The sequence below is a fragment of the Monodelphis domestica genome, chromosome 8 (genome assembly GCF_027887165.1).
Source record: "Monodelphis domestica isolate mMonDom1 chromosome 8, mMonDom1.pri, whole genome shotgun sequence".
Lineage (NCBI taxonomy): Eukaryota > Metazoa > Chordata > Mammalia > Didelphimorphia > Didelphidae > Monodelphis > Monodelphis domestica.
In genome coordinates, this window is record NC_077234.1 from 8,936,789 (window position 1) to 8,961,622 (window position 24,834).

General features: G+C 45.1%; 1 protein-coding gene across 4 annotated transcripts in view; it reads right to left on the reverse strand.

Moving 5' to 3' along the window:
• Positions 1-24,834, reverse strand: part of LPP (LIM domain containing preferred translocation partner in lipoma) — a 470,195-nt gene that overhangs the window by 175,967 nt on the left and 269,394 nt on the right. For all 4 annotated transcript variants that reach the window (XR_008914153.1, XM_056808011.1, XM_056808012.1 and 1 more), the window contains one exon: positions 9,790-10,455. Coding sequence is in view for 3 of the 4 variants with exons in the window: in XM_056808011.1 (XP_056663989.1) it covers positions 9,790-10,455 (666 nt within the window). In the remaining variant the exon portion in view is untranslated. The remainder of the gene's footprint in view (positions 1-9,789; positions 10,456-24,834) is intronic.

Here is a 24,834-nt window from a genome sequence, read left to right on the forward strand (position 1 = left end):
TCCTTCCCAGGACTCAGTGATCGAAGTATGGGGTGCTGGCGGTTACTAGGTTTAACTATCCCCAGTGTGTGTGTGTGTGTGTGTGTGTGTGTGTGTGTGTGTGTGTGTGTGTGTGTATCAGACTGCCTCGCACCTCTCAGATGACCTAATCAAGGTTCTATTTCTCATGGCTCTTTGACAATCTGCTCGCCCATTCCCAGGCACCTCCTCTTGGATGAAGTTCTATGTTATTCATAACAATGTCTAAAACAATGAGACTTCTGGCATTTGGCGAGCCAGCCATAGGTTTGGGTGAAATTACATCGGTCTTGAGCAAACAGATATTGTTTGTTTTGCTCTAAGCCTTTGCTGGGCTTGGGAAGACATTCTTTTGCCACAGGATGTGGAGACAGAGACAGTGCTCAGCTCAGGGTGACCATCTAAATGATGACCGAGGCCACAGGGTCTTTTCGGGGTGCCCTGCATCGCTTGGCTCTGTTTGGCGGTGGGATCATAGCCCTGAGGAGCTGGAAGAACCCTGGACTCATTACGGAGCAGAAGGGACCAGGGGGCTGGGCACCAAAGCACTTAAACATCTCATTGAGTGAAGAAATGAATGAAAGGTGAGCTCAAAGCCCTCGTGTTCCAGAGGAGGAATCTGAAGAGGGACATTGTGCGATGACTGCCCAAGGCAGCCCGCAGAACAAAGCTACAGCTCTTAGCAAAGTCACACACTTAAATGCTTGGCTGCCATTTTCCCCCTCTTGCATCCATCCTCCCCACCACCATCCAACTGACATTCCCAAAGGCCAGGGCTGACCACAACCCTTTCCTCCAGTGACTCCCTCCTGTCTGCAGGATAAAATGGCCGACGCTCCTCTGGGACACTGAAAGCCTTTGTCATCGGCAGGAGTGAAGGGTGCCCAGGCAGAACATTTGTGGCTGACTTTGACACTCGACCAACAAAACAAGCCATCCTCACAATCCTGCCTTTGGGCTGCTGATCCTCAGCCTGGGAATTAGCGTCTTCCTCCTTTCTGAGGCTGCTGCCAAAGGTTGCTATTGGCACCTTTGACCACTTCTCCCCTCTGTCGTTACTCATGCAGTAGGTACTCATGAGGCAGCTCTTGCCTCGGCTACTGCAAGGAATTCACGACTGGCCTTCTGTGCTCCCCAAGTCATCTTCCTTTGCTAAAGGACTAACCGTGTCCTTCCCCAACCAGTACACTCCAGGGGCTCAAATACCAACCATCCTGCTCCCACCTGTTTTCCAGATTTATAAACACTGACATGCTAGGCGATGCTATTAATCCACCCACTGGTGTTCTCGCTGTTCCTCACCCACAATACTCTTATCGGCGGTCCTCAGAACCTGATAGCGAGAGTGTCTATTGATACATGCTTCTTGAGACCCAGGGATGGGCTCCTCTTTGTACTTATACCTCTACCACGTAGCCCAGGAGGAATTAAATGAATGCTTACGGATGGATGAGACTTCTTGGCTCCCTCCAAACACCATGGAGGTACCACATAATGTGGAGGCCTTGGGGATCCCTCAGCCGCCAGTGACCCAGCCCAACGCCTATCACTACATCTGCTATGGAAACTTTGTACACACTATGTATGCCTAGTGGTTCCCAATAAAATGTAACCACAAGGCGGGAAATATTGCTTCCTTTTCTCCTCTTTTTCTCCCAGGACCTAATACAGTGCTTGGCATGTAACATATACTTCATAAATGCTTGCTAAAATGTTGGTGGAAACCCCCAAACAAAGTGCACATCTAGAGACTGGGTGGAAGAGGCCTTTGGGGGCAGAGAATAGCCGGAAGGTAATGAGCATCTCTCTTTCAACAAGACATCTGACCCTGGCAAGGAGAGGAAGGTTGGGAAAGTGAGCGGGTAACAGGATCTTCCCCATTCTAAGCTATCACTGAGGGCTCTTCCCACTCTGGTCCATTCTCTGGCAATAGCCTGGAGGACAAGGATGAATGTGGGGGCATCACGATCAGATCTGCCTGGGGCCACAGGCTGCTTTGTCACTGGCTTGTGCTGGACAGTGATTCCCATTCTTTTTACTCAATTATTACTTTGGTGGTTTTAGACAATGAGAAACTTGCGTTCAAACGTCCTTACTTGTAGACTACAGAGAGGACCTATTTTCAAAGAGGAGGTTACAGATGGTCTAAAAAAAAAAAAAAAGAGGAACTAGAGAGAGACCTTAGGAGTCCAGTTCATATTTTTATAGAGCAAGGTCTAGAACTAGCTTTCCCTTCCATAATTTAAAGCTAACATACAGGAAGATGTGGGAAGTGTTACATAAATCAGATGTTTTAAACTCTGAAAGACTCAAGGATTTATATATACCCCCGGCTACTGAATGCTTGGCCTGTGATCACTGCAGACCCATCAGGAGAGGAGGCTTTTCAGCGGGCTGGTCTCGAGCCCAGCACTTCCCAACAACTTCATTGCTGGTGATAGAACAGAAAATACGCATTTGAAATCAGAAGGGAAGCACAGTCTGGGGAACAGAAAGTCCAAATGTCCTAATCAGGAGGCAGGGCTGACAGCAATAAGGAAGACCATCAAGAGGTGAAGGGAAATGAGATGAAGATAAAATTTGTCATGAATAAAACAAAATGTAAGACCAAGAGGAGGCAGACACCACCACTGATGAGGAACTTGTCAGTGAACCTTTTTCTGTCTGTCTGTCTGTCTCTCTCCTTCCATCCTTTTCCAGTTTATACCATATACTCGGCATTTAATAACTGTTAATTGAATTGAAAATGGAACCTTCTTGTAACACCTACTCCAGAGTAAAGAAGCATGAAACAAGAGTGCAGAGGAAAGTTGAAGGTGAGAGATGGCAGAAGAAGGGAAAAGAAAAGAAAGAAGACCTTTAGATAACAATCTATCCTCTGACTATTTTGTATCCTGATTTTGAAGCAGTGGATGGTGCTCTGGACCTGGAGTCAAGAAAACTTGAGTTCAAATCCTGCCTCAAAATTTATGGCTGTGTGATAGTGGGCAAGTCACTTAATATTTTCCCACCTCGGGTCCCTCATCTATACAAAGGGGATGATAACATCTTCCACCAAGAGTTGCTGTGATGATAAAATGCAATAATATATGAAAAATGATTTTCAAACATTAAAATGTGACAGAAAGCTGCATTACTATTATCTTGATTTTTGGTTGCTTTAAAAATTTTTATTTTATTTTAGTAAAAAATTTCTACGTATCTTTTCCTATGTTATATGATTCACGATGTCTCCCTTCCTTCTTCTCTCCTCACTCTGGGAGCTGATAAAAAATTCAATCTGGGTTATACATGTATTATCACTCAACACATATTTCCATATTATTCATTTTTGTAAGTGAATAAGTATATAAAACCAAAACGCCAGCACATATACCCAAATAAACAAGCGATAAATGATATATTTTTATCTCCATTTGTACTCCAATACTTTTTTCTCTGGAGGCAGATAAGTTTTTTTATCATAAGTTTCTCAAATTGTCCTAGTTCATTGCATTGCAGTTAGTAGCAAAGTCTATGCCCTGTGATCATTCTACAATATTGTACGTACTGTGTAGAATGTTCCCTGGTTCTGCTTATTTCATTCTGCATCAATCCGTGTACATTTTTCTAGTTCTTTGTGAAATCATCTTGTTCACCGTTCCATAGAGCAAAATAATATTCCATCACCATCATATACCAAAATTTATTCACTCATTTGCCAAATGAAGGACATCCCTTTAGTGCCTAATTATTTGTCACCACAAAAAGTGCAGCTATAAATATTTTTGTACAAATAGTTCCTTTCCCATGTTTTCTTTATATATTTTAGTAGACCTAGTAAAGTGATTTGCTAGATCAAAGGGCATACATTCTTTTATAACCCTTTGGGCCTAATTCCAAATAGCCCTCCAGAATGGCTGGGTCAATTCACAACTCCCCCGGCAATGAATTGATGTCCCAATTTTGCCACATCCCCTCCAATATTTATTATTTCCCTTTACTGTTATGTTGGCCAATCTTGTAGGTATGAGGTGGTACCACAGAGTTGTTTTAATTTGTATTTCTATAATTAAGAGGGACTTGGAACATTTTTTCATATGATTATTGATAGCTTTGATTTCTATATCTGAAAACTGCCTATTCATATCCTTTGAACATTTATCATTTCGGGAATGACTTGGATTCTTATAACTTTGACTTAGTTCTTTAGATATTTGAGCAATGACACTTTTCTCAGACAAATTTCTTACAAAATTTTTTCCCTTCTAATTTTTGTTGCTTCCCTTCTAACCTTGGCTGCATTGGTTTTGTTTTTGTTTTTGTACAAAAAACACTTCTAAATTTAATTTATTCAAAATTATTCATTTTATATCTTGTAATGTTTTCTACCTCTAGTTTGGTCACAAATTCTTCTCCATAAATCTGCTAGGAAAATTATCCTATGTTCACCTACTTTACATATTATATTACTCCTTATGTTTAAATAATATACCATTTTGATCTTATCTTGTTATAGAGAGTGAGTTATTGATCTAAAATTAATTTTTTACCAGAGTATTTTCAATTTTCCTAGCAGTTTTTGTCAAATAATAAGTTCTTATCCCAAAAGCTGATATTGTTGGGTTTTTCAAACACTAGTTTGCTGAGGTCATTTACACCTACTCCATTCAACTGATCCAACCTTCTATCTCTTAGCCAGTACCAGATTGTTTTGATGACTACTGCGTTATTATACAGCTTAAGATCTCGTACTGCTAGTACATCATTCTTCACATTTTTTTAATCATTAGATCTTCTGTTCTTCCAGATGAATTTTGTTATTATTTCTCTAGTTCAATAAAATAGCTTTTTGGTACTTTGATAGGTATGGCACTGAATAAGTAAATCAATATAGGTAAGATTGTCATTTTTATTATATTAGCTCAGCCTACCCATGAGTCTTCCCAATTGTTTAGATGTAATTTTATTTGTGTGGAAACTGTTTAGTAAATATGCTCACACAATTCATGTTTGTTTTGGCAAATACATTCCCAAATATTTTATATTGTTTAGAATGATTTTAAATGGAGTTTCTCTTTTTAACTCTTGCTGCTGACTTTTGTTGGAAATATATAAAAATGCTGGTTATTTATGCGGGATTATTTTGCATTCTGCAACTTTGCTAAATTATTTATTATTTCAACTTTTTTTTTAGTTGATTTTTTTAGGATTCTCTATGTAAACCATTATATCATAAGCAAAGAGTGATTTGAGAAAGCTTCTAACTTAGCCCCATTAGACATGATACCTGCTGATGATATTTAATAAATACTTCTTGTTATTTTAAGAACAAGCCCTTTTTTCCTGTGCTTTCTAGTGTTCTCAATAGGAATGGGCATCATTTTTGGTAAAATGTTTTTTCTGAATCTATTGAGATTAATATGTGATTTCTGTAAATTTCATTATTGATAGGATCAGTTATGCTGATGATTTTCCTAATATTAAACCAGTCTTAAATTCCTGGTATAAATCCCACCTGGACACAGGGAATAATCCTTGTGATATATTGCTATATTCTTTTTGTTAGTATTTTATTTAAGATTTTTGCATCAGTAAGTCTAAACTAGAGAAAATACTGCTGTGTAGACTAATCCCCTCAGTAAATCTGAGCCAGAGAAAACACAGCTGAGTTGACTAATCTCATTAAGAGAAAACTTGCCCGACCCTTTTAGGTACCTAGCATCTCATTGTATCAATTCTAAAAACAGGGAGGGCTCAAAGAACTCCCTGCCTCATCATAAGCATGGGTTCAATTACTTTCATTGTTTAGCAAGGAGTTTTCTCCCCTAAAGCAGTCTTAAGTACGGGTGAAGTAGAGGTCCTCCCATTTCTGATCCTGGGAGTTCTCACATCAAAATGGGGAATGTTTCCCAGTAGGAAATTTGTTCCAATGGAGGATTCCTCAATGTGGAAATTTTTAACATTCACAAGTCTGAGAAATTTCAAGATTTACACTCATGAAGTCATTAGCTTGTATTTGCCCCATTCTAATTCATAAGGACTAAATTTCTTCAATGACCTTTTAATTCTCCTTTTCCATTTGGTCCTTTCTACTTTTTATAGAACTCCTTTCTTTATTGTATTTTTTTATCTCTTTCTCATTGACCAATTTTGCTTTTAAAACTATTTTTTGAGCAATACTTTCATTTCTTTTTCCTATTTTTCTTCAACCTCTTATTTGATTTTTTAATTCCTTTTTGAGTTCTTACAAAACTTGAGACCAAATCCCATTTTTCTTTTAAGTTTGCATGTGGTTGCTTAGATCTCCCTTTTGGTTCTGTGCTTTGCTCGTTGATCTCATACAAATTTTTGAGGGTTAAGTGCTTCTTTTGTTGTTTGCTCATTTGCCCAGCTTTTTTTGGGCGGGGAGGGGGTATAGACTGGGAATTCTGAAAGCTGCTTGTTGATTCTGTCTCCTCCTTTCCTGGCTTGCAGAAATCAGCAATGTGAGCTATTTTGCACTGGGGCTAGGTCTTCACTGCAGCAGGGCAAGCTTGAAAGAGCCCAGTGCTACAGACTTCTGGGCCTCACTGTGGGCTGCTGCCAGGTTCTGGAACTTCAAGGGGTGGGTCTTGAGGTGCTTTTTGTTGGTGTAGCCCATGTGCCAGGACCCCAAAGTTAGTTTATTCCTGATCACAGAATCTAGTGCAGTGGGGGGAGTGAGGGGGTGGTCAGCCAGCACTACTCTCTGTGCAGTTTTGTTTCTGGTTGTCCCTTATCCCATGCAAATCAACTCTCTCTGTCTACCTTTCACATTGTACTCAGCGGGAGAGCCCCCTCACTCCATCTGGATGTTGGTTTTGGATTCCTACCATTTGGAGGATCTTTTTAAAGACTGGTTTGGAATGATTGCCAACATGGTTCCAACTTTTCTTGCTACTAAAGCTGCCATCTTGGCTCTACCCCCTTTGATTTTTGAAATAAAAGTTTTATCCATTTTGAAAGATCCACATTTCTTGTTGGATGTCATTAGGATCTCCTTACTTTCCCCAGCCAAGAAAGCTATGGCTGATTTGGAGGAAAAATAATGGAAGAAAGAGCAACAAAATTGTTCAATCTTTCTGTCTTATAAAAAACCTCTATCACCAACATTGAATGTGATGACTAGAGGAGCAAGGGGACATTTATAGGAATTGATACAAAGGGAAGGAAGTGTACCCTAGAAAACAATATATACAAACACAAAGTTCCTTTTTAAAGGGGGAAATGCTTATTGTAAAAAGAAACCAAAGTTTCACAATCCTAAGGATTAGCAAGATGCTGACTGGCTCCCAGTTCTGACTCAGTAACTTGACAAGGCATCCCCAAATCTTAGACTATCACCATTCTTGTATCCATAAACAGCCCTCTTAAAGTCAGACATCAAACATATACAATAAAGGAATGGAGGAAGGAAGGAAGGAGAAAGCTGGAAGGGACTTTGGGAGAACAAAGAGACCACGAAGTAAGGGAATAACCAACTAGGTATAGCTAAGAAACTCATCTTTGCCCCCGCCATCTTGGATGACTGGAAGGCTCTCCCTCATCTCTATTCTCTTTCAGAATCTTTGTCTCCCCCCTCAATGTTCCTTCTGCCAAGGGCATGGGGATGGTTCAAGCCATGCCCTTGGCCAATGGGCAGGAGGGCTGGTGTCATCCAGAGGGGGTAGTTTCCCTTTGGGCGATGATGATGGTGATGACAAGGAAGAGGGGAAAGACAAGGAGGCGGGCGAGGATGAGCATCGATGGTTTGTTATCTGGATGACGGGAGGAGCCATCAAATTAGGGTAGACACAGGCAGCGACGGATCACTGTCATCCTCGACATCATCATCGTGCCACGGATTCCTCTGTGGCAAGTTCTCCTCCGTGCAATTAAAACAATACAAGAAAAGAACGTCCCGACCCTCGAGGGCACTGAGAAGACCAAGTGATGCCGTGTTGTTTCAGAATTCAAAGAACACCAAGACTTGGGAGGAATCAGGGAAGGCATCCCGGAGGAAGGGGCACCTGGGCTCCTCGGGGGCCAGGCTAGGAGTTCTAAGGGGCCAGCGTCAGGAAAGAGCTTCTTCTGAAGATGGGGGAGGAGGTGGCTGTTTGGGCAAAGACCTCGCGGTGAAGGACAGAAGGGGCTGCAGAGACCCATGACCCGACCTCTCCTGGGACCTTCTGGTCCTTTTCATCCCAATGAGCTTTGGCTCAGATCAGTTCTTCTGCTTCCTCCCAGGGAACAGGCAGGCGTCCGTCCTGACCAACAGTGGTTCACAACCTGCTCACAGGCTTGACCCCCGAAGCCCTCGGCTACGCCGGCCCAGAGTTGAGCAGACGTTGGCGCCCATGTCCAGAACCACAGTGCATGTGTGTGCATGCGTGTGTGCAAGTATATAGTGGGTGTGCATGTGTTTGTGTTCATGTGAGTGTGCGCGAGAATATATTGTGTGTGCATGTGTGCACGCAAGTGTGTGTACATATTCGTGTGCCTATGTGTGCATGTGTGCATGTATGCGTGTGCATGTTTGTGCATGCATGTTCATGTGAGTGTATGTGTGTGTGTGTGCGTGCAGACATGTGCACACGGGCTCTCAGCATCCTGGGTGCAGGACACACATGCTAAGAAGGCACCGCATGGAGGACAAACAAACGTTGCTGGTAGATGAGCGACGAGAGACCTCGCGGCGTCTCCCTGATCGCCTGCGGGGTGACTGGGAAGGACGACCTGCTTCAGGGGGGAGGCGGCGCCCCGTCCTCGCTCCGGCCCCTCGTGGGGACCCCCTCGGGGCGTCGGGCTCAGAGGAATGGGGATGGCTCGGCCCGACCCGGCAGGCCTGCGGGAGGGCCCGGCGTGTGCGGGGCGGCCGGTCCCTGGAGGGCTGGGCGAGGGGGGCCGGCTCGGACCCCGGCTCAGGTGTCAAAGGGGCCATTGAGAACTCGGTGCCGGACTAGACAAAGGGCGGGCTGTGCGGCTCCCAACGGGGCTGATCTTGGCGAGGAGCTGAACGAGCTGCCTCGGCTTTCCAAAGCGGCCCCGGGGAAGGGGGGCCTCCAGGGCCCGGCCAGGAGAGCCCTTTGATTCAGGACCCAGGCGTCCGGCCTCCCTGCGGGCGGGGCCCCGGCTGTCGGCTCTCATTAGCTCTCACAGGGCTGGGGGGAAGCGGGCCAAGCCGAGGCCACGCGGGGTGCCAAGAGACGCCTCGTCACCTCTCCTGACTCGGAGCTCTGAGACCATCCTCGAGCTGGACGCTCCTCCTCCAGGAAAACAATGGCGGGGGCTGGAGGAGAGCTGGGGGCGGCACCAGGACCCCTGAGCCCCGGCCCTTTGGGGGCACGTCTAGGCCCAGCCTCTGTGCCCCAAGAGAGCCGGGAGCCATCGCCCTTTGGGTCCAGCCCGGACCCAGGCTCAGAAGCCCCCTCTGAGGTATCCCCTTTTCCCAGGTCCCTGCTCACCCCTCATGAATCAGCCCCCCACGGGTGGAGGCCGAGGCTCAGAGGAGGCCGGGGACGTCACCCCTGGGGGGCAGGGAAGGGCAGACCCCCGCCTTTGCCTTCACGGAGGAGGAAGAGACCCGGGGGCACCCCACAGCCCACCCAAGGTCAGCAGGTGCCCCGTTGGGCCGCCGTCTCGAGTCGGGGACACACTACGGAAGCCGCCCTGGGAGAGTGAGAGCCTCAATGCTGCGGCCGGACGTGCCCGACGCCCCCGAATGCACCCCCGACACCCCCCCGACGCCCCCGAATGCACCCCCGACACCCCCCGACGCCACCCGGCTCCTACCTTGGGCTGTGGCGGCGCCGCGCTGTGCGGGGCCGGCCCGGGGTCCGTGATGTACGTCTTCTTGGGCTCCAGAGCCGGGTACAGGCCGGCGGGCTGCGGGGGCCCGGCCGGAGCGGGGGGCCCGTACGCGGCCTCGGCCTTCCAGGGACTGGGCTGGCCGTAAGGCGGCTCGGATCCGTTGCGGCCCCCGTAGGCCGGGTAGTAGGGGTCGGGGTAGCGGCCGTGCCCGGGGGCGTAGCCGTACGACGGCTCGGGCTGCCGGCCAGGAGGGGGAGCGTAGCCGAACTCGGGGCCGCCCCGGGACGTCGGGGGGCCGTAGGGAGCGGGAGCCGCAGGGGCGTGCGCGTGGCTCGGCCCGGAGCCGTAGTACTGGCCGGGGGAGCCGGCGGCCAGGAAGTGAGAGCTGGGCTGGGCCGACTTCACGTGCACGTTGAACGTGGGCCTCGACGGGGTGGAGGCCGTCGCGTAGGAGGCCGGCACGGGCTGGGGCTGGGGCTTCAGCACGCCGATGGGCGCCACGGCGATGGGCGACGGCTGACTCGCCGCCTGCGGCTTCAACGCCGACTTCTTGGTGGCTGTGAGAGGGGGCTGGTTGGGGATGACCATCCGCTTGTGCCCCGTGACCGGTGTGGAGACTGGAGCCGAGGCCGTGGACATGGCAGCTCCCTGCAGGAAAAGGGCGAGAGGAAGAGGAGGTGAGACCAAGAGCAAGCGCCGGGCGCGATTCAAGACACAGTGGCAGAAGGCCAATGGAGCTCCAATGGGGCCCTGGGTCTCTGGCACAAACGAGGGTCCTTGTCCGTCAGAAATGGGACCACAAATATTTACCTCTGAACTCGCTGCCCCTGGCTTGCCACCCAAAGAAACCGTGACTTGGTTTCCCCTTTGGTAAAAACAGAAACACTGCCTGAGAGGCAGGCAGGGAGGCAAGCTGAGGACTGCTGACAAGTATGGCGGCCCTGGACCACTGGAGGGATGCTACCGAGGGTCCCGAAGCATCAGGGACACACCGAGGGGGCTGAGGACTGCTGACAAGTATGGCGGCCCTGGACCACTGGAGGGATGCTACCGAGGGGCCCGAACCATCAGGGGCACACAGAGGGGGCTGAGGACCGCCGACAAGTATGGCGGCCCTGGACCACTGGAGGGATGCTACCGAGGGGCCCGAACCATCAGGGACACACCAAGGGGGCTGAGGACCGCCGACAAGTATGGCATCCCTGAGCCACTGGAGGGATGCTACCGAGGGGCCCAAACCATCAGGGACACACCGAGGGGGCTGAGGACCGCCGACAAGTATGGCGGCCCTGGACCACTGGAGGGATGCTACCGAGGGGCCCGAACCATGTATGGCGGCCCTGGACCACTGGAGGGATGCTACCGAGGGGCCGAACCATCAGGGACACACCGAGGGGGCTGAGGACCGCCGACAAGTATGGCGGCCCTGGACCACTGGAGGGATGCTACCGAGGGGCCCGAACCATCAGGGACACACCGAGGGGGATCTCTGCCCCTGTACCTGCCTCCCTGCCTGCCTTCCAAACAACAGTGGCTCCTCAGAGACAAGGAAGATGCATTTTCAAAGGAAGCTTAACAAGAAGACACACCCCAAACCCCCTTGAGTAACCCCAAAAATCTCTGTAAGAACTTCATAATAAAAATAACAAACATCCTTGTGGCAACAACAAAGGCACTGAAACAGGTTCCTTTAGAAAAGGAATGGTATTGACTAAGACAAAGACAAGAAAGAGTAGAAAAGATTTTAAATTTAATTCAATTTTATTTCATTTGTGAGTGCCATGTTACAAGCACTGGTTCCCTCCTCAGTTTAACCTGAATTGTGGACCCCAAATTGGGTCATAAGTGACAGAAATGTTCTATTTACAGATGGATGCTCTGCTGGGCACGTGGCTGATCAGACCCAACACCCTGCAGACCTCTCTGTCTCTCCCGAGGCTGGAAAAGAAAAATGACTCGCTGGGGGTTTTGTCGGAAGAGTTGCAGTGCACTTTCCAGACCTGTCTGGAGGAATTTTTTTTCTTGGGGGGGGGGGAGCACCTCACTATACTCCTTCCGGCGACCCCTGCCCTCCTGACTCCACTTCTTCTAAGAGTCTAAATAAAACCCTTCCATCACAGATTGTATTTGCAACATCTCAAACCCCTCCTGTCGGGCTGTTTGTTTTGTCGTGGTGTCTCATAGTAAGGATGGAGAGGCTATTGAATTGAGTTCAACTGAATTCCTTCCTTCCCATATATGTCTAACAGTCTACCTTCTCCAGTTGCCTTAGGAGCTCTGTACCATCAACCCACACTCTCTGTGCCAGATTCTGATGGAAGATAGATGGGCAGAGAGGCAGGGAGAGAAACCGATGGAGAGATATAATAAATGTATTATAGATGATCCTCCTGTTACCTTTCCTGTCTAATACAGGAAACTGATCCCTTATAATGAACATGTTTTACAGGAAAAATAAAGAAGCCATGATGTTTATGGAAGACAATAACTCACTAGAAACACACACAGATATAAACACAAATCGCTTAAAGACTACTAATCCAGAGTAGGCAGAAAACCAATATCAAAAGGATGACGTTATTTTTAATGCAAGTTATGAAGCAACAAATTCATGAATTAATGATCAACATTCATTTTCTGTTCTTCTTTTCATGTGGAAATACTCATATTTAATTCTATTGGTCAAATACAGGAAAAAATGAATAGAAAAGTAACAATGTGACAAAATTATAGTAGCCGATATCTGACCCCAAAGAAGAGACCTGAGAAAACACCTGTCCCACTTCCTTAAAAGTTGGAGCTTTATGGGCAAGGCACATTGCCTAGTCTGTCAAACTTTCAGTATTTTGGTTTTCTGAATTGACTCATCTGTATTTTTTCTATGACATACTCTTTGTTAGAAGGGGCAGGGTACGGGAGAAGAAACATAGGAAATATACAAAGAAAATATAGCATTAAAATGTATAAATCTGTGGCTTTTATAGTATCTATATTTCCCAGCAGAAGAAAACTATTCTTTATGACTTTTCTTTCAATGGGGGGGGGGGGGGGGGGAGGGTGGCAAAGACAAAAAAAGTCATCAAATTAGTCAACTTATCAATCAAGTCAGAACCTGTTTCTAGCCCTCCAGGTCTATACTGCCTTTCCTCTTAGAAAAAAAAGGCTGTGGGGAGGTTCATTTTCATAACTCATTTTTTGGAGCAACATGTAACAGATTTTTGATAAGCAATGATAAAAGATTTTTAATATGCTCTGGAAAACCTGCTGATGATCTCTTAAGCCTGTCATTCTACCACCAAAGGCTCTGAGGGTTGATCTCTAAGCCAGGGAGAAGTATGACCTAAGAATTTCAGTTCAAGACTCTTTTCAGGGAGACGTTTAGTGATGGGGAGTATACGGATGCACACCGTAATGATAATTGCCTTGGAGCCTTTGCTTGTAGGTATTTTCAAGCCATTGTCATCTTCTGTGTTTGTGTCTTGAGCTTCTCTGTCACCATAGAATTTTTTTCTCTTTTATGTTCTGGTTTTTTTCTTATCCTTTGTTCGTTTTTTCAGTTATTTCTTGTCTTTGAACGTTATGTGAAAGTTGGGCTCTGATCACCTCTGATGGTGGAAGAATGTCTGGTATGAACGTCTTGCTTTTATTTATTTTTTGTTGCTTTAAAATTCTCAGGTAATTCCCTCCTTCCCTTCTCTCTCCCAGTTGAAAAGGCACGATTTGACAAAAGAGAGGTATATATATATAAAACTATGTCTTGCCAGTTTCTGTTCATCAGTTCTTTCTCTAGCAATGGACATACACGAGTCATTCTTCAAACAATATTTCTCTCGTATGTGTAATGTTCTCTTGGTTCTTCTCATTCTACTCTTCATAACTTCTTATCTCATCACGATGCTGTTTTTTTAATTAAATTTACATACTCATAATTTCTTAGGGCTCAATAGTATTCTATCGCAGTCACATGACTCAAACTGTTTAGCCACACCCCAAATGATGGGCATCCCACCAAAAAGGGAGTCTTGCGAATAATTTGCTGAGCCATCTAGCTGTCTGTCGATAACTGTATTTTACTATAGTTGGGTTATGGCATAGTCCTGTGTTTTTTGCTTTATAAACACAAGATTCTTAAAAGAGTCCATAGCCCAGAGCTTGAACAAACTCCCGAAGGGGCCCATAACACCAAAGACGTTAAGAAAGCCCTGGTCTGGGTATTGGACCACTCTGTGTCTTTGTAATTATGATTCACATCCTTTTGAAGATGAGGAAACTAATAGATGGCAGTTCTAAGGAATGTTAAACATGGAGGATGGGTATCCTCTTTGGTGAATGGGTTGGTATGTTTTGGAGTGATTGTGTTTCTCATTATACTTTCAGAGTTAATCCGTGTATCCCAATTTAGGGCACTGTTGGCCAGGATACAGAAGGGTCTCAGTTTCATGATCAGGAGGAGTCACTGAAAGAACTGGGGGATTTCCTTCCACAGAAGAAAAGACATGGGGATGGGGAGTGGAGGTAGAGTGTCCTTTCCCAGCCATCCATAATGCTGGTGCCATTCCTCTGAGATCAGCCCTAGTTTGTCTTCCTGGCTTCTCACGATTGCTTGCATGCCAATTTCCCCATGAGAGGGATCTCCTAGAGGGCAAGGATTTTTTCCCCTTTTTTGCCCATCTTTGTAACTTCAGCAGTTAGCACACAGCAGATATTCCATAAATGCTCAAGAACTTTTGAGACTGAATCCAGCTCAAGTTCCATTGTCCTACTCTGCGCTCTTCCAATTCTGCCTTCTGGGACAAAGTAGAACAAGTCTGATAGATGAGTGCAAGCTCAAGTTCACTTAGGAAGAGAGTGCTTTGTCTAACCAACCCCTGCCAACTAGAGCTGAACATCAAAGAGCTTGAGATGGAAGGGACTTTAGAGCTCATTGCAGCCAACCAACTCATATTCCAGATAAGGAAGTAGAAGCCTAGAGAGGTAAAGGGATTTGCCAGTCACCTGTGACAGAAGGAATCTGAATTCATCTCCTCAGACTCCAAAGGATCCCCCAGAAGCTCATGCAACCTCTTTATTTGATCTCATTTAGAACAATTGCCCTGATCTGAGAAGACATGGGTTCAACGTCTGTCAGATGGGGAGAGGAGGCTAGCTAACAAGCTGAGGTCCCTTCCACTGAGGGTCCTGAGTTACGTGGTTGATAGGCACAGAAGGCCATTAGTCCCAAAGAAACAAGACCACAAATCAATCAAAGATGGGCATTGACGCAACATAGGCTATGAAGGATTCCCAACTATGACTCGAAGTGGCCCAGAAGACACACCGAGATCCAAATTAGGAGGCGGGCTGCTCATGCCGTGAAGTGGTGAGACAACAGATGGAGGGCCCCCCGGCTCATGGGCCCATCCAAGGTATTTAAAGCAACAAAGACAGGCCTCCCAAGCATGAAGTGTACCCTCATAAACACACACTATTTTTGGAAAGAAATTGAACTTTCTAAATCTCAGAGGAGGTCTGCCTGGGGCTGGGACCCACTTGGAGGGTTCAAGTGTCCGCAAGCATGAAGTCACAGCTCCAGTTGGGACGTTAAGCTTTCTTGCACATGTTCTTCTCACAAGGTCACCATGTATGGCGAGCGAGTCCTGGGCAATTCTAGACGTCTCAAGAGCCAGAAATAGCTCAAACTAGGAGCCTGTGGCACTGGACTAGCACAAGGACTTGGTCTGCAACGCCAGGGCAGTGAAGGACGTCTCTCGCTGTGTGGGCTCCTTCGCTGTGCCCATTAGGAGGCCGGCTGCCTTGACCATAGCCTGGGGGAAGCCACTTGTTCATGGCCGAGATCCGGTCAGGGGAAACAACAAAGAAGGGAACCTGCCTGTCCCTGGCGATGACGCCTAGACCACAACTCAATAGCAGGAGCGGAGAAAGCCCGAGCGTGGCCAAACACACACACAGGAGCACGTCACACACAAGCACGCATGCACACGCATGCCCGGCCCAGAGGCACCCTCTGAGGCTGTTGCTTCCTGGTCTTGCTCTACATGAGAATTTGATACAATCACTTCTAAGCCCCAGAGGAGGGCCAGCACTCCTTCGGATATAAATAACCAGGCAGTAGAGTACATGTCGTCCTCGCACTTGCTTGGCTGGCCCTCTTTGAAATGCCATTGGGCTGAGGGTGAACTTAATCTGGGAAAGCTCGCTAATCTAGGAATGCACCGAGAGCCCAGAGCTCATCTCCATAGCAAGCGCCCTGCCTACAGGCTAGTCTGTACCCATCGCCAGTCGAGCTGAGGATGGAATGAAAAGGGACGGCGGAGTTTATAAATAATGAGCAAGGCAGAAACCATGAGCCACCATTTTTGGAAAGGGTAGGGGGAAGCCAAGCCCAATGCCAATGCAGAAATACTTCACTGAATACCCACGAGGCAGCAGCTAATACGTGTTGTAGACATGGACCTGAGTGTGCATAAGCACACAGACTCACACACACACACACACACACACACACACACACACACACACTCATACTCACACACCCATACACTCATACTCACACACACAATCACACTCTTACTCACACACACTAACACTCACACACATGCACTCACACACTCATATTCACACACAATCATGCAATCATACACACACATACTCATATTCATACACACTTACACACTCTCATACTCACACTCATTCACACACTCACACAATCGTGCACTCATACACACACTCATATTTATATACACTTACACACACGCATACCCAACACACTCATAGTCACAAACATATACTCACACTCAAATTCACACACTCACATGCACACTCACACTCACACACACTCACGCACTCATACACACACTCACACATACTCACTCATACACACTTACACACACACATACTCATACTCACACAGGCTCACACTCTCACACACACACACACAGTGGCAGAGTCCCTCTCCAGCGGCAATCTCTTTTGTACAAAAAACAGATGTCTCGGAGAATAATGGAGAGGAGGCGAGTCCTGAAATCAGAAAGGTTGAAAACATCCTTCTGAGATGGGATCCCTCCGTGACAACAAGCCAAGAAACAAGGCTCTGCCCCTTCTTGAGACTCAGTTTTCAAATTTCTGGAATGGCCATGATCATGACGATAACAATCGTAATAAATGAAAGTGCCATCTACTCAGGAGAGCTCTCGGAAGCCTACATGAGATCACGGAGGGGCAGCATGTCCTAAAGCTCACGAAAGCCGGCGGATCCAAGGGAATAGCAAAAAGAGTTCGTCTTCATATAGCGCGTGTTCATGAACATGCCATGTGCTTGACACGCTCTATCATTTGATCTTGTAATGACTCTGGGAAGTGGGTGCTGTTATTAATGCCATTTGGACCAATGTAGAAACTGAGGCAGAAAGAGGTGTAGCAAGTGGCCCAAGGAGATCTGAATTGGGGTCTTTTTGAGTGTCAATGCGCCTGGACCCTTGATAAGAAGGCCACCTCACTGCCTTGTAATTTCTTCAGGGATTAGCCTACAGGAACTACAAAACAGACCTGCAATTTCTGATGTATTTTAGAAATAAAGAATCCGAGGCAGACGGGCATGAGCAGACATTCGTGGGTTTCGAACCCACGTCTTCGTATTGGAATGATTGTGGTGCCAAACTTAATTCCTAATGATATCAGTGCTTTACTTATTGGCTCAATAACATGTATTCATGCTCTCAGAGCAGGTAAGCCTCGGCGACTCAGTTTCCTGGTCTGTGATTCAGCAGTAAAATTGCTCCCTTTGCCCTACTCGCAGGAAAGCTTTGAGTAGGGACTGATGGCTCTGTAAGTCCTTGGGTAAGAACTAGAAGACATCAGGGGGGAGGAAGGAGCAGGGAGGCAGCCCTGGCAGGGAACAGAGCACAATGGAGGGAAGGCTGGAGGACCACAGAGAAGGGACAGTCCCGGGAGCTTCGCCCATCAGCCTGGGGGCACAGAGTCAGAACTGAAGGGAATCGGCTCCACGTCTCTGCAGACCAGGCGACAAGGGGGTGCCAAGTGCAGGAATGCCCACGATAGCGGCAAAGCTCAAGAGGGAGCCCCCGGGCGAAGCAGGGACTGGGGCGGCCCCCAGGCAGACAGGACGGCAGGCAGCCCTCGCCATGCCCAGCCACCACCCAAGCCCTCACAAAGCGAACTGGTCTGCCCAGAGCCAGCGAGCTCCGAACACACAGGCTGCCCGTGCGCCCTCCGCCTTCTCCAGGGGTTACGGCATTACTGCGACGCCCAATGTATGTCAACTGCGCTCTGTGCTACTCGGCAAAGAACTTTCTCTTTTCATAACAGGTTTTGTTCTCCTAATGGAGGCTGTTGGTCCCCTTATTGTCAAAAGGACAAAGGACTGAGGAACACGAGGAGGCATTTCCAGGGAAAACGCTTCTGCCACGAGGAGGAGGAGGGAGGCGCGGAAATGTTTGCATGGAGAGGCGCGATTAGACACAAATGAGGACTCCATTCAGCCAACCTGCGCAGCATCCCTTTATTCTCCCCCAACAAGCTCTGAATGCACATAATGACTAACCCGAGACCACATTGTTCACATGCAGACTTTGCATAATCACAGAAATCATGTGGTCGCAGTCCTCCCCCTCTGCAGGGGAAAGATAAAGAACACGCGTGTGTGAGCGTGTGCACAGACATCATACATGCATGTTTCCAGAGAGACAGACACAGAGCCATCGGGATGGCTCCCAGGTAGAGAAGCAGATTCCTCTTGCAGCATCAATATATTTGTGTCTATTTTTATGACACATTCAAACACACACACGTGCACACACATATTTATGTAGCAAGAAGAATTTTTATATAATATATACATGTACGTATAACACTAAATGTGCAAAGACAGACTATATTTAATTTAGTGGCAAGAAGTGTGTCATTTGTACGTATACATGATACATGTATGTATACAGAGGTACTCTATGTGTGTATGCATGTGCATCATAGCTCTAGATAGCTATATATCTTGATATCTCTATATCTCTCAGACCATCTCTCGGTCTATCCATCCATCTGTCCACCTATCTCTCTCTCTGTCCATCTCTCTATCCATCCATTTTTCTGTCTGTCTCTCCATCGGTCTGTTTATCTAATTATTTCTGTCTCTCTGTCTATCTATCCATCTGGCTATCTATTAATTTATTCCTCTCTGTCTCTATCTCTATCTCTCTCTCTCCCTATATCTTTCTCTGTCCATCCATCCTTCTATTTGTCTATCTGTCTATCTATCCATCTATCTATCCATGTTTGTCTATCTATCTATGTCTATCCATCTGTCTATCTATCCATCTGTCCATCCATCCATCTATCTCTATCTATCTATCTATCTATCTATCTATCTATCTATCTATCTATCTATCTATCTATCTGTCTGTCTCTCTATCCATCTATCAATCCATGTTTGTCTATCTATCTATGTCAATCCATCTGTCTATCTATCCATCTGTCCATCCATCCATCTATCTCTGTCTATCTATCTGTCTATCTATCTATCTATCTATCTATCTGTCTGTCTCTCTATCCATCTATCAATCCATGTTTGTCTATCTATCTACTATCTGTTTGTCTATCTATCTATGTCTATCCATCTGTCCATCCATCCATCCATCCATCTATCTCTATCTATCTATCCATCTATCTATCTATCTATCTATCTATCTATCTATCTATCTATCTATCCATCCATCTATTTCTCTCTCTGTTTCTGTCTCTCTCTATATATATATCTTTCTCTGTCAATCCATCTATCTCTCTCTCTGTCTTTCTCGATATATATCCATTCATCGGTCTGTTTATCTCTCTCTATCCATCTATCTATCTCTCTGTCTCTCTCTTTCTCCCTATATCTTTCTCTGTCCATCCATCTATCTGTCCATCTCTCTCTCTCTCTCTATCTCTCTCTCTCTCTCTCTATATATATATATATATATATGTATATATATGTATATATATATATATATATCTTTATCTGTCAATCCATTGGTCTGTTTATCTCTCTCCATCCATCTATCTATCTCTCTGTCTCTCTCTTTCTCCCTATATCTTTCTCTGTCCATCCATCTATCTGTCCATATCTCTCTCTCTCTCTCTCTCTCTCTCTCTCTCTCTCTCTCTCTCTATATATATATATATATATATATATATATATATATATATATATCTTTATCTATCAATCCATCGGTCTGTTTATCTCTCTCTATCCATCTATCTTTCTGTCCCTCTCTTTTCCTCTCCCTATATCTTTCTCTATCTATCTATCTATCTATCTATCTATCTATCTATCTATCTATCTATCTATCACTGTCTCTGTCTTAGTCAAGATGGCAGCTTAGCAAGCAGCAAAAGTTCAGACCTCGTGGAAGACCCTTCCTTACCAATACAGATTGAATGCTCCTAGGGCACCGAAATTCAATCTGAACAACAGGACAGAAGCGGGGAACCCTCCTTCTGGACTCAAATCAAAAGGTACGCACCCCCCCCCAAAAGCCGAAATCCAAGAATACTCAGGGCTAAAGGGAAGGCTGAGCGAAGGTCCCAGGACCCCTCCCCCACAACCCAGAGGACTGAGCCCCCAGTAGCAGCTGGAACCTCTGAGCGGGCAAAGGTGCTGGTTTACAGGGTCTACCTTGGGAGCAGCGGGGCGCCGGGATCGGAGCATCCAGCTTGGACAGTGGGGAGGAAGCCAGGGAGAAATGGGCTGTGGCTGGGTCCCTCCATCAGGCTCCAGTCTCACCCTTGCCTCGGGCACATCCAGACCAATCCAGTTGAACTAATGCCACCAGAACTCCTCACAGTTTAGGGAGGCAGGCAAAGGCACTTGCAGACAGCAGAGAAGCAGCTGGAGAGAACTGGAGAGAGCCTGGGCGGCCCAGCCTTCCAGGAGTCTTCAGAGCCTCAGTGCTTCATACCACATACAGCCCAACTCAATTGAACTCAATCCAATCAAAAGCCTCCAGAGGACAGGGAAGCTAACATTCCTCCCCTAGAGACTGTACCAAGAGATCTGACAAAGCTCCAAGAGGGGAGACTGACAGCCCCCAAACCAAAACAAAATGAGAGGAACAAGAGCACAGCCAAATACGGGGAGCAAAGAAGGGGTAAATTCGAGCAAACAACAGAAAAAGAAGAAAGAAATTATAATAGACAGCTTCTGCACAGGTAATGAGCAAAGAGCAAATGAAACAGAGGGGGAGGACCCAGCAAAGGAAAAATCAGAAATCCCAGTGAATTGGATACAGGCTTTGGAAGAACTCAAAATGCAATTCAAAACACAATTAAGTGAGGCTGAAGACAATTGGGAAAAGAACTTAAAAAATAAGACAAATCATCTGGAAACAGAAAATAGTGTCTTGAAAGCCAAAATCAACCAGCTGGAAAATGAGGCAAAGGAGATGAAAGATGAGGCAAAGCAGATGAAAGATGAGGTGAAGAAGATCAAAGATGACCTCCAAAGAAAATCTGACCAAAAGGAAAAGGACGACCAAAAAACTAAGGATGAAATCCAGTCTTTAAGAACCAGAATACAACAAATTGAATCGAGCGACCTCACAAGGCAGCAAGACACAATAAAACAAAACCAAAAGAATGAAAAAATTGAGGAAAATATGAAGCATCTCATTCACAAAACAGAGGATTTAGAAAATCGTTCAAGGAGAGACAATTTAAGAATTATTGGCCTACCAGAAGACCATGACAAAAGAAAAAGCCTGGACATTATATTACAGGAAATTATTAAAGAAAACTGCCCAGAAATCCTTGAACAAGAGGGAAAAGTGGAGATTGATAGAATCCACAGATCACCTCCTGTACTTAATCCCCAACTGACAACACCCAGGAATGTTATAGCCAAACTCAAGAACTATCAGACCAAAGAAAAGATATTACAAGCTGCCAAGAAGAAGTCATTCAGATACCAAGGAACCACAGTGAGGATAACTCAGGATCTGGCTGCATCCACACTGAAAAAAAGAAAGGCATGGAATACGATATTCTGGAAAGCAAGGGAACTAGGTCTACAACCAAGAATCAACTACCCAGCAAAACTGACTATATTCTTACAGGGGAAAGTATGGTCATTCAACAAAATAGAAGAATTTCAAGAATTCGTGAAGAAAAGACCAGACCTGAACAGAAAATTTGATGTCCAAGCACAGAACCCAAGAGAATCATCAAAAGGTAATTTAAAAAGAGGGGAAAAAAGAAAAACAAAAAAAATTCTTTAAGAGACTCAATAAGTTAAAATGATATGTATCCCTATAAGAAAAGAGGTCATTGGTAACTCTTAAAAACTGTTGTTATTAGCTGGGAAGCAAAAAGAAGTATACTTAGAGGGAACAGCAACAAACTATATAGGATGAAAGGACAAGACATAAATAGGTATATAGATATATGCATGCAAAAATACATACGCATGAGTATGCATGTATATATATATATATATATATATATTTATATAACTAGAGCTTAAAAAAGGTTAATATTAAAAGAAATGGGAAAAGAAACAAATGGGGGTAAATTTATATATCATAAAGAAGCTCATGGTGGGAGGGGGTAGAACATCAATACACTGGAAGGGTAAAGAGGTCAGAGACAGGAAATACTCAACTTTTACGTGCTTTGAAAGTGACTCAAAGAGGGAAAAACAATCCAATCCATTGGGGGCAGAGAATAGATTTGCACCCTATAGGGGAGTAGAAGAGTAACAAACTGTCTGGTGGGGAGGAAAGCAGTACAAGAGAGTGAGGGAGCGGGGGTTAATTTTAGAAAGACTACAGGGAAAATAAGGGGGGGTAAATAGGGAGGGGGTAGAAAGGGAAGGAAAATAAGGGTGGGAACAAGGGGGACTGTTCAAAAGCAAACATTGGTGTAGAAGGAAATAGTGAAAGAAGAAAAGGCAGGTAAAGGAGCAGAAATCAAAATGCTGGGAAATACACAGCTAGTAATCATAACTCTGAATGTGAATGGAATGAACTCACCCATAAAAGTCAAGCGAATAGCAGAGTGGATTAGAGTCCAAAACCCTACCATATGCTGTCTACAAGAAACACATATGAGAAAGGTAGATACACATAGGGTGAAAGTAAGAGGGTGGGGCCAAATCTATTGGGCATCAACTGACAAAAAGAGGGAAAAAAATGCAAAGGAAGGAGGACTTGCAGTCCCAGATCTCAAACTATACTATAAAGCAGTGGTTATCAAAACAATTTGGTACTGGCTAAGAGACAAAAAGGAGGATCAGTGGAATAGACTTGGCGTAAATGATCTCACTAACACAGTTTATGACAAACCCAAAGACCTCAGCTTTTGGGACAAAAATCCATTATTTGATAAAAACTGCTGGAAAAATTGGAAGACAGTGTGGGAGAGACTAGGAATAGATCAACACCTCACACCCTACACCAAGATAAATTCAAAATGGGTGAATGACTAGAACATAAAGAAGTAAATTAGGTGAACACAGAATAGTATACATGTCAGACCTTTGGGAAGGGAAAGACTTTAAAACCAAGCAAGACTTAGAAAGAGTCACAAAATGTAAAATAAATAATTTTGACTACATCAAATTAAAAAGGTTTTGTACAAACAAAACCAATGTAACTAAAATCAGAAGGGTAGCAACAAATTGGGAAACAATCTTCATAAAAACCTCTGACAAAGGTTTAATTACTCAAATTTACAAAGTGCTAAATCAATTGTACAAAAAATCAAGCCATTCTCCAATTGATAAATGGGCAAGGGACATAAACAGGCAGTTCTCAGCAAAAGAAATCAAAACCATTAATAAGCACATGAAAAAGTGTTCTACATCTCTTATAATCAGAGAGATGCAAATCAAAACAACTCTGAGGTATCACCTCACACCTAGCAGATTGGCTAACATGACAACTATGGAAAGTAATGAATGCTGGAGGGGATGTGACAAAGTAGGGACACTAATTCATTGCTGGTGGAGTTGTGAATTAATCCAACCATTCTGGAGGGCAATTTGGAACTATGCCCAAAGGGCGATAAAAGACTGTCTGCCCTTTGATCCAGCCATAGCACTGCTGGGCTTGTACCCAAAGAGATAATAAGGAAAAAGACTTGTACAAGAATATTCATAGCTGCGCTCTTTGTGGTGGCCAAAAATTGGAAAACGAGGGGATGTCCTTCAATTGGGGAATGGCTGAACAAATTGTGGTATATGTTGGTGATGGAATACTATTGTGCTGAAAGGAATAATAAAGTGGAGAAGTTCCATGGAGACTGGAACAACCTCCAGGAAGTGATGCAGAGCGAAAGGAGCAGAACCAGGAAAACATTGTACACAGAGACTGATACACTGTGGTACAATCGAAGGTGATGGACTTCTCCATTAGGGTCAATGCAATGTCCCAGAACAACTTGCAGGGATCTAAAAAACACTATCCACAAACACAGGATAAACTGTGGGAGTAAAAACACCTAGGAAAAGCAACTGCTTGACTACAGGGGTTGAGGGGATATGACTGAGGAGAGACTCTAAATGAACATGAAGCAAATACCAACAACATGGAAATGGGTTTGAATCAAGAATACATGTGATACCCAGTGGAATCGCATGTCGGCTATGGGAGAGATGGTGGGAGGGAGGGGAGGGAAGGAAAGAAAATGATCTTTGTTTCCATTGAGTAATGTTTGGAAATGACCAAATAAAAAAACAAACAAACAAATAAACAAATAAATAAATAAATTATATATAAATATATATCTTTATCTGTCCATCCATCAGTTTGTTTATCTCTCTGTCTCTCTCTGTTTCTCTGTCTCTCCCTCTCTCTATATCTTTCTTTGTCCACCCATCCATGCATCTGTCTATCTATCCATCTATCTCTCTCCCTCTCTATCACAGTATCCCTGGAGCTAAATTTATATATGTATATATATGGTGTGTGTGTGAGTGTGTATAAAATCTCCTCCCTTCTTGTGAGACAAACTGCTGAGACAAATGGACCAGGCGCATCTGCT